Source organism: Nematolebias whitei, chromosome 18 (assembly GCF_014905685.2).
Source record: "Nematolebias whitei isolate Nwh7 chromosome 18, NemWhi1, whole genome shotgun sequence".
Lineage (NCBI taxonomy): Eukaryota > Metazoa > Chordata > Actinopteri > Cyprinodontiformes > Rivulidae > Nematolebias > Nematolebias whitei.
Window position 1 is genome coordinate 14,788,639 of NC_056515.1, and position 10,736 is coordinate 14,799,374.

General features: G+C 42.9%; 2 protein-coding genes across 2 annotated transcripts; one reads left to right on the plus strand and one right to left on the minus strand.

The window, feature by feature from the left end:
- The first annotated feature begins 740 nt into the window (after nucleotides 1–740).
- Nucleotides 741–3,813, plus strand: LOC119424830 (proteinase-activated receptor 2). The gene is made up of 2 exons (XM_037692333.1): nucleotides 741–872; nucleotides 1,333–3,813. Exons 1-2 carry the CDS (start codon nucleotides 800–802, stop codon nucleotides 2,424–2,426), a joined length of 1,167 nt encoding a protein of 388 aa, XP_037548261.1. The 5' UTR covers nucleotides 741–799; the 3' UTR covers nucleotides 2,427–3,813.
- A 5,803-nt stretch (nucleotides 3,814–9,616) lies between these two features.
- On the minus strand, nucleotides 9,617–10,498 carry ch25hl2 (cholesterol 25-hydroxylase like 2). The gene has a single exon (XM_037691930.1). The coding sequence runs from the start codon at nucleotides 10,496–10,498 to the stop codon at nucleotides 9,617–9,619; it is 882 nt and encodes a 293-aa protein (XP_037547858.1).
- Between the last annotated feature and the right edge of the window lie 238 nt (nucleotides 10,499–10,736).

The window sequence follows — 10,736 nt, forward strand, 5'->3', positions numbered from 1 at the left end:
AACATGCAAACTTCATAGAGAAAGTTTCTGGGCCGGGCGTTGAACCGGCCACCCTCTCACTGAGAAGCAACAGCTCTACCACCTGCACCACCGTGCTGCCCCACAGCTGAAGATGAAATAGGTTTTATTAACATTTGCAGTTAAATAAATACCTCCCACTAAAATAAAGTATAAGGAGTTTGAACAGTTATTTTCTAAACAGTTTTTTAATGTTTGTAAACAATGCATGTTTACAGAAGTTTAAGTAGTAAGTAAATTTAGGTTTGGGATCATGGATTTAGTTTAGTTTTTAATTTTAGTTTTTCATTTTTTTATGTAAAAAAACAAACAAACAAACAATACAGCATGAAGCATAATGTCAAACCTTTGTGTTTTACATAGATTTGAATAGTGAGTGTTTGTAGTTCTGGAGATGAGTGTTTTTCTGTTTTTTACTGTAATTGAACAGAGAATGCAAGTAAACCTTAATGTTTTGGTGCAACATTACTTTTTTATTAAACCTTTATTTAACCAGATAAAACCCCATTGAGATCAAGAACTCTTCCACAAGAATCGAGCAGCAGGTCTTCTTGTCTCAGAGACGCGTCCTGAGCAGTTCTACTCGTTTAAATGATTTGGGGCGTGTTCAGACTTGTGGTCACCATAGAAACCTGAGCCCGGAAACCTACCTGAAGACAAACGTGACGTCACTTCCTGTGTGCAGGTACTCTCGGGGTGTGTCCTTCACTCTTACCAGAGATCAGAGGCAGTTTGTGCTCGGAGCAGGATCTGAGAGCAGGTGAAGTTCAGGAACACTGACATGGACCTGAAAAGGATTTTCTCTCTTCTGCTTCTTTTTTCTTGCTCTTCAGCTGCAACTCCAGCTCGAAACAGTAAGTGTGTTTGTTTACTGGCTCGTTTACTAAAAGCAACTCAGTGTTAACTAAAGTAAGATTATTCATGTGAGGTTAAAATTACTTGTTGGTTAAATGTTTCAAAGCTCTGGTTCAGTAAAGTTAACTGAAAACAAGTCAAGGTCAAAAACGACTCGGTGACCTGGACCAGTTCTTTGACCTCAGGGATTGTTTGTGTTGCTGGACTCCCTGAGGTTGTTGTTAGTTGTTGGAGCTACAGCTGGTAAAGTTTCAGTATAAATCAATTTGTCCGTGACTTATCTTTTTATATTGATGACAAAAAACTAATACAGAGGAAGATCTTCAGAAAAATGCCCCTCCTTGATCCTATTTCAGATTTCAAGTCTTCCTTGTCTTGTAAATAAGTTCTTAGAGTTTATCTTTAATGTCTTGTCTGGTTTCCATCCTAACTGATGCGTTTTATTGTTCTGTCTCTTAGGGAGTCGATTGTATCTAGGTGTTGAAGACCCAGAGAATGCAGGTCAAGTTATTCTTACAGAGTCGGACTCGAGTGCCCTGAAGAGCCAACTCACCACCGTCTTCTTCCCGATAGTTTACATCGTTGTGTTTGTGGTGGGACTTCCTGCAAATGGAATGGCTGTGTGGGTCTTCCTGTTCAGGACTAAGAAGAAGCACCCGTCATCCATCTACATGGCCAACCTGGCTCTGGCTGACCTGCTCTTCATCATTTGGCTCCCTCTAAAGATTTCATACCACCTCAACGGCAACAACTGGACCTACGGGGAGCCACTGTGCAAAGTCCTGGTTAGTTTTTTCTACGGGAACATGTACAGTTCGATCCTGTTCATTACCTGCCTCAGTGTGCAGAGGTACTGGGTGGTGGCGCACCCTCTGTCAAGACATCGAAAGAACAACAAGGTTGCTGTTGGTGTCACGGTGGCCATCTGGGCGTTCATTTGGCTCACCACGACTCCCCTGTACTTGTATGATCACACGGCCAAGGTCAAAGATCCCAACATCACCACCTGCCATGATGTCAGCGTCATCAAGGACCTCGGTGACCCATTCCTATCTGAATCGGTCCGGCTCCCGTTCTTCTACTTCATCTTCATGGCTACGTTTGTTTTCTTCGTCCCTTGCATCGTGATTCTTGTGGCGTACATCCGATTGCTCAAAGCTCTGGGGGAAAGCATGGAGGAGAGCACGGCGGGGAAGAACCGGCACAAAGCCGTGGTGTTGATCGTGATGGTCCTGGTGACGTTTCTGGTTTGTTTTCTACCCAGCAATATCATGCTGGTGGTTCACTACACCCTGGTTAAGAACAAACAGTTGGATAACGGGTATGGCTTCTACATCACCACGCTGTGCTTGGCGAGCCTCAACAGCATCCTGGACCCGTTCATGTACTACTTTGTGTCGGACGACTTCAGAGACCACGTGAAGAACACCCTGCTGTGCCGGAGCAGCCGGACGGTAGAGAGGATGAGGGTTTCCTTCAGTTCCATGAAATACTCCAAGAAGAGCAAGTCATTTGTGTCCAACTCCAGGAACACGGAGAGCAGCACCATTTAGACGGGAGTTAGTTTTCACTCAGGGTTGGGCGGACCTGGTGGAACTGGGACAGACTCGGGCCAACGCAGCTCAGCAGGGAACCAAAGAACAAACGTTAAATGTGAAGAAGACTGCAGCTTGTTACAAGCGTGGCCTCGTTCTGAGCCACTGGAACTTTTGGTGTTAAATGCCGCACTGTAAATGACTGACATGTGACCCATCGCGTCAAATCGGGGATTCAATTATATTTTGTCCAACTTTCAGATTCCTGGCGTTAAGCTACAGTTCAGTACCTGGATCATCGTGCAGTCATGAGTTTGATTTGTCTTGCTTAATGAGAAGAGTCCAGAAAAATGGGTCCGAATGCTGTTTTTAGTACGGTATGTTCTGATGAGGGTTCCTTGACGTCATTTGAAAGAGGAAACCTGAAACCATATTTAGATAAACAGGATGTCCCGGCTGGTAGAAGTCACAGTAAACTACAGTACTCCTCGGTTTGATGGGATGGGTCACATCTGAGTGCTGTTGGTCGGACATTGTTCAGGTTATTGTTGCTTTTTCGACAAAAAACAAACGGCATCCCCCTCAAGAAACAAACAAACTGACGATTACTTCAGAAACTGAATCTGTACAGGCACATTATTCAACCGAGGGACTAAAAGCATTTATGAGGAAATATTTATTTTTTTATTAAAACGTTTGTATATATGTTTCTGCTTTTATGACGTTCTTATAACCAGTCGTTCGTTTAAAGCTTCTTGTGTTACACATGTTTGAAAGTGAGCTGATATTACATATGTTTTTCAATAAATAGCAACAGAAACTGTTAGAAAGTATAATTTCTCGTCATAAACGTGAATTATTGACTCCTGTGGAGATGTGAGGAAACTGGAACGTGTTAACGTTTAACGGAACAAAGTGCACAGAAACGTGGTGTGAATAAAAGTAGCATGTGGTGATGACACACAACAGACTGGTTTAAGGAATGCTGAGCTAACGGGGCGTGTTTCAGACAAGTCATCGTCTCACTGGTTTCAGTGTTGAAACCAGTTTCACCTGCATCTGAAGTGCTATCTGGAGTTTCAGCAGCAGTGTTGGGAGCCTCACACCTTTCCCTTCGACAGCTCAGGTTACAGTTTTATTTTTAGTTGAGCTCTCTAGCAATATATGCTCTGATTAAAGGCTTAGTGTTGCACGTCGCCCGCCACCTTTCATGTCAGCGTTTTAGTTTAAGATCATGTTGGAAACTGAGATGAGACACTGAAGGTGGTTGTAGAGCACGGCTGTTCCGCTAAACTGCTCAGGGGCCACAGTTACTGACATCCAGCAGTTCAAGTCATTAAGTCAATAAACCAAGTTTTATAATCTCTTTAAATGTGTTTATTTTCTTGCATTGAATCAATAAATAGAACCCAAACCCAGAACTTAAAAAAAAAAATGTATTTATTTTTTTATGAACTCATTGGTGGGCGGGCCTGATGTCACCCACGGGCGCCAGTTGAACAGCCCTGTTGTAAGTGATCTCAGCTCCCACACCAGTTTAAGTCTGTTTCTGTTCAGCTCAGCTGGCTGAAGCTCCAACAGTTAACCATCTGCAGATGTCAGATCAATGATTACTTTCTGCAAGTTCTCTTTAAATTCTTTAGTTCGTGGAATATTTTAGTGACGGACGTTACCGTCAGCCTGAAGGACTTCAGTGTTGGGGGAGAGTCAACACAAAGGATTTAAAGAAAGTGACTGGGCTTTGTGCTCTCGTCCCTCAGAGATAAGGAGCAGCTGAAGGGCTGCGCTTCAACACTTAACTGTGGATTTGCACGTTCTCTTCGTGCATGTGTGGGTTTCCACCGGGTCCTCCCACAGAACAAAAACATGCATGTTAGTCTGCCTTCAGGCCCAGACCTCCCTGATCTGTGATCTCAATGGGATTTAGCTGGTTAAATAAATATTAATAAATAATAAATAACTCCACCCACAGACCTCCATCTCCCCCATGCACAGGTCAGCTAACGGCTGACTGGGGTTTGAACAATGGACGGTTGCTGAGTGTCTCCTTACCTTTGTGTTCCAGGTAGAAAACGAGTTTGATCAGAGCCGGGCCACGCCCTGTTACACAAACACCTGAGAGAGAAAACTGAACCAAACAAAGAGTTCATTCATCACCAATAATCCTTTCAGACCTTTGTTTTACAAGATGTTTGAAATATTTTGATGGGAAAGTCAAACTGATTAGAAAGTTCCTGCTGTTTCAGCGTTCACACTATTGTTGCGGTTTTTCTTTTACCTGTTAGTGCGTTTTTTAAATTTTTATCTCTAATTAGTTCTGCACACTGCTATTGTAGCTGTCATTTGGCTCATTCATGAAGGGGGCGTGGCTTCTGGTTGTTACAACTAGTACATTTTTAAACTTTATTTACATATATTTTCCTTATAGAAATACACTGAGATCGTTTCAGTTCATCCATCCATCCATTATCTTTACCCGCTTCTTCCATTTTGGGTCACGGGGGTCGCTGGTGCCCATGTCCAGCAATCACTGTGCGAGGGCCGGGGTACCCCCTGGACAGGTCGCAAGTCACTCTCTCACTCACACCTACGGACAATTTACAGTTACTAATAAGTCTACCATGCATGTTTTTGGTCTGTGGTTGGAAACTGGAGCACCCGGAGAAAACCCACGCATGCACGGAGAGAACATGCAAACTCCACCCAGAAAGGCCCCCGGACCGGTGTTTCAGTTCAATCAAAAAAATTCTATTTATTATTGTAAATAATAATAATAATAATAAAATGTCTCAGTGAGATCCTAAATAATACTAAATAAATAAAAAATACATTTAAAATGTGCTTCAACAAACTACATCTAGCGTTTTGCTTGTCTTTTGTTACCACTTAGCTAAACATTTCCAGTTTTTAGCTAGCTTTTTGCTCCAATTACTTTCTAGCTAACCCTTTTGGGGCAGCTGTAGCTCAGTGGTTAGGCTGCTTGTGGAACAGACTGGTGTGTGGGGAATATTGGAGTCCTCAAACAGAGTGACGTTCAGTTTCCTCTGAATCAGAAACAAGCCAAACCAGTTCTGACTCCAGTCTCTGCCGGTCAGAAACGAACAGCCGTCTGTTTCCATCACATAAACATCACTTTCTGCTCCATGAGTCATTTTCTGTCCTGTGTGTCAGAATAAGTCGTAAAGTCAGATTGTTATCTCCTGCCGCCCGATGTGAAGCAGCGATATTATGTATTGTTAGCAAAATATCTCATGAACCAGTGGAAGGATTGAAAGTAATCACTGAAGGAGCATCAACTAAATTAATGACTTTCATGATGGTTGTCCCATCTGAGCAAACTTGGCAAACACAAAAGTAGCTCTGACTCTTTGTTTTACAGATGTTGAGTTAAACCTTGTGTGGTAGTGATGACAGTCTTTCCTGTGATGTTCATTGATTGCAAATACATCTCACAAGATCTGACAACATCCCCCGAGTTGGTTCCTGACATCATTTACAAGGTTTGACCAAAGCAGCTGTAACTCTGTTCCTTCTCAATATAAGATCATCATACTCTAAAAGTCTTGTGTTAAAGGCAGCAGGAGATGTGAATTCATTCAAGGCATGCTAGTCTTTCAGTTTAGATTGTATCCAGTCTTCAATCTGTCCAAACTTGCCCATTTTGTATTTGCAGAAAGAATGCCCTCTGCTGGTTGACATGTTTAGATGTAAACAGTATTATATGAGGGAACAGTTCATACATACATACATATGGTATCATTTAAAAAAAACAGTTCATATTTGATCAGGAAAATCTACAGGTCCTTCTCATAAAATTAGCATATTGTGATAAAGGTCATTATTTTCCATAATGTAATGATAAAAATGAAACTTTCATATATTTCAGATTCATTGCACACCAACTGAAATATTTCAGGTCTTTAATTGTTTTAATACTGATGATTATGGCATACAGCTCATGAAAACCCAAAATGCCTGTCTCAAAAAATTAGCGTATCATGAAAAGGTTCTCTGAACAAGCTATTAACCTAACCATCTAAATCAACGACGTAATTCTAAACACCTGCAAAAGATTCCTGAGGCTTTTAAAAACTCCCAGCCTTGTTCATTACTCAAAACCGCAATCATGGGTAAGACTGCCGACCTGACTGCTGTCCAGAAGGCCATCATTGACACCCTCAAGCAAGAGGGTAAGACACAGAAAGAAATTGCTGAACGAATAGGCTGTTCCCAGAGTGCTGTATCAAGGCACCTCAGTGGGAAGTCTGTGGGAAGGGAAAAGTGTGGCAGAAAACGCTGCACAACGAGAAGAGGTGACCGGACCCTGAGGAGGATTGTGGAGAAGGGCCGATTCCAGACCTTGGGGGACCTGCGGAAGCAGTGGACTGAGTCTGGAGTAGAAACATCCAGAGCCACCGTGCACAGGCGTGTGCAGGAAATGGGGTACAGGTGCCGCATTCCCCAGGTCAAGCCACTTTTGAACAAGAGACTGCGTCAGAAGCATCTTGCCTGGGACTGCTGCTGAGTGGTCCAAAGTTATGTTCTCTGATTACAGTAAATTTTGCATTTCCTTTGGAAATCAAGGTCCCAGAGTCTGGAGGAAGAGAGGAGACACAGAATTCACATTGCTTGAGGTCCAGTGTCAAGTTTCCACAGTCACTGGGGTACCATGTCAGCTGCTGGTGTTGGTCCACTGTGTTTTATCAAGCGCAGGGTCAATGCAGCTAGCTATCAGGAGATTTTGGAGCACTTCATGCTTCCATCTGCTGAAAAGCTTTATGGAGATGAAAATTTCATTTTTCAGCATGACCTGGCACCTGCTCACAGTGCCAAAACCACTGGTAAATGGTTTACTGACCATGGTATTACTGTGCTCAATTGGCCTGCCAACTCTCCTGACCTGAACCCCATAGAGAACCTGTGGGATATTGTGAAGAGAAAGTCGAGAGATGCAAGACCCAACACTCTGGATGAGCTTAAGGCCGCTATCGAAGCATCCTGGGCCTCCATAACACCTCAGCAGTGCCACAGGCTGGTTGTCGCCATGCCACGCCGCATTGAAGCAGTCATTCATGCAAAAGGATTCCCGACCAAGTATTGAGTGCATAACTGAACATGATTATTTGAAGGTTGGTGTTTTTTGTATTAAAACACTTGTCTTTCATTAGTGGGCTGAAATATGATAATTTTTTGGGACAGGCATTTTGGGTTTTCATGAGCTGTATGTTATAATCATCAGTATTAAAACAATTGAAGACCTGAAATATTTCAGTTGGTGTGCAATGAATCTGAAATACATGAAAGTTTCATTTTTATCATTACATTATGGAAAATAATGACCTTTATCACAATATGCTAATTTTTTGAGAAGGACCTGTAGTTTAAGCAGACTGAAACAGGCAGTTGTCATTTTTACTTTGTTCCTTGAATGTTACATAAACGTTCATTTGAGTGTTGCACATGGTGACATGTGGCAGTTTCGCAACCTATTTGAATTGTGCTAAGTGTCAATCTTGCTCGGTTTTGTTGTGCTCCTCCCTCCCCCCCCCCCCCCCCCAAAAAAAAAAAAATTTGATGGGAGTGGTCAGGATTAATGGTACGCTGCATGAAACGTGTGTCAGTGTGAAAAACCAGACAAGGCAGAGAGCACAGTGATGCAGACATGGGACAGAGTAAAGCTATCCATTACAACGGTTAATGCAGAGTTGCCAACTGTAGCAGACTTTGAGAAGCATATGAAAATGGACAAGGAGCTAATCTTTGGACCTGGAAGAGTTAGAAGTTTTCCATTCAGCTGTTTGGATTCCCATCTGTGAGGTTGCTGCCAGGAAGGACCTCGGTGTTCGTGTGACGTCACCTGCCTACTTACCTTACGCAGTGCCATATTAAAGAGATCACTAAATCTACCGTTCCCGAGCCAGTCTGAAACTTTGAAGGATTTGTGAGTACAAAACTAAACCAATGCACGCGCTTATTATTTTATTTACTCAGCGAACGAGCTGTTTGTTTTTAGCTCCCACACACCCAAGCATCGATTCAGGCTTACAATGGGTTATTTTGGGGTTGAATTTTATGTTTGAAAAGCCTTACCTGAAATATTAAGGGGTAATATGGACTGCAACAATTAGGGTTAAATCAATAGAACTGAAAGTACTGTAAAAAGTTGTTTTTGTTTTTATTTGTGACACCAATTAGTTATTCTATTTACATATTTTGTTCTTACTAAAACTGTCTTTTAAAATTAAATCAGGTATCAGTGTCTTATTTAAAAGTTACTTTAAGTGGGGTTTTTTTGGTATACCGAGGGAGTGTATTTAATGTAAACATAGTTATCAGCATGCATACATACATACATACATGCATACATACATACTTACAGACATACTTACAGACATACATACATACATGCATACATACATGCATATATACAGGCATGCATGCTTGCATTCATACATTCATACATACATACATGCATACATACATACATACATACATACATACATACATACATACATACATACATAAAGTAAAATGTTTTTTTGTACAGGTGTGAACTTTAAGTTTCAATGAAGTTTTCTTTTGAGTAAATAAATAAAACTCATAGTGTCAAAGGCAGATCCATGGATTAGCATTGCACCCACGCATAGTGCTGGGATGCTGCTAAAAGACCACCATTCATGCATGCAAGTTGGAGGGTCAACACCTGAGCAGACAGAGGGGGAGAGTGTCCGTGCTAACATCACTGACGCACCACACACTGTAGCTCAATGAAGGTCATCAACACACAGCTCCAGTCTTTTTTTTTTTTTTTTCCAACAAGAGGAAAATATTTTACATGTGTTAAGACCTGAGAATGCCACAAGGACAGGTAAGAATGCATCAATACAATAAAATAAGTGAGAATTATTAGAGCAGAGTGTACATGTGCAACAGTCCATAAACAGGCACCAGAACCTTTCTTTTTAGTAATTGTCACCTTGTCAGTTTAGACATGTTAGATGGATTATCAGCAGAGGGAAACACCAGAAAATGGTGTTGGTACAAATAATGTCCAACTTACAAATAATATCAAACTTAAAAGAAAAACGGGAGAAAAAATAAAAATTTGTCTTTAGGAGAAAAGAAGAAGTGTGATGGAATGTGTGCAGGTCCAGAAGAAGCAGGTTAAATGAGAGACAGAGTCAGCCGGAGCGATCCATTCAGGTTCTTCAGTCTTTCCTCTTGTCTGGCTCGCCCAGATTTGAGCTGGAGGGAGTTGTCACTGTGTGGGTTCCCCCCAGCCAGTCCCAGTGCGAGAAGAAGGGGGCAAAGTTGGTCCCAGGACGCTGGTGGTGAGCATCGTGCTTGGGGGCACCACCCCAAAGGCCAAAGGGCACCAGCTTATGTGTAGCCCAGGGGAAGTCATAGCCACAGTGGTCCTCTGTAGAAACATACACATTGAAGACCATGAAAGTCCATGTTGTGAGGCAATGACACTGCAGCAAGATGGGGTCCACCGTGGCCCAGAACCCCACACTGAACAACTCCCAGCCAGACAGATACTGCGTGACCAGACTGAAGGGCTGGTTGTACTGGTGGTGCACGGCGTGGAAGGTGCGGTACAGCCAAGGAACTCGATGGTGCAGGAGGTGCCAGAGGTAGTACTGGAAATCAAAGACAACCATGCAGCCCAGGATGCCCAGGAAGAAGCTCCAGAGAGTTGGTGCTTCAGTGGGCAGAGGGGTCGGTGGCCTCCACAGCCACTGTGCCACAGCAGCAGGGAAGATGAAAAACAGATGGTTGTACATGGTGACACCCAGGGTGTTCCAGATGTTTGGCCAGGTGACAGGTCGGTCTGGGTGCAGTCGGTAACGATTGATGCAAGGCCAGGTAGGAGCCAGCAGGTCCAGCATGGTGTAGATACCAACCAGGACAAAGTATGTGGTGACTGAGAGGACCACAGGGAAGAGAGGACTCCTTAGCAAGTCATGGTGGTTTTGATGGAGGTAGTCCCAAACAGGCTGTAGAACCAAGTTGTATGACTGGCCCCCTGTCACATTGTCTATATCCGACAGCCAAGACAAAGGTTCAGTTATGAGGAACCTACTCATCACTAATGCACTAAGTTTCCTCCAAAGATGGCCAAGCCAAAAGGATTCGTTTGGACCGAGCCCCAGTAGACGATGAAGAGAAAAGGTCCAATCAGCTGCCTTGTAAAATTTCAGCAACAGCAAATTGTTTGGTGATGTGGAGTCAAATTGGACCAGTGGGCTCCCTTTCCCTCTTATGTATGTTGAAGCCCCACCTCCACACTTGCTAACACCCTTTGCATTTTAAAATAAGGGACTT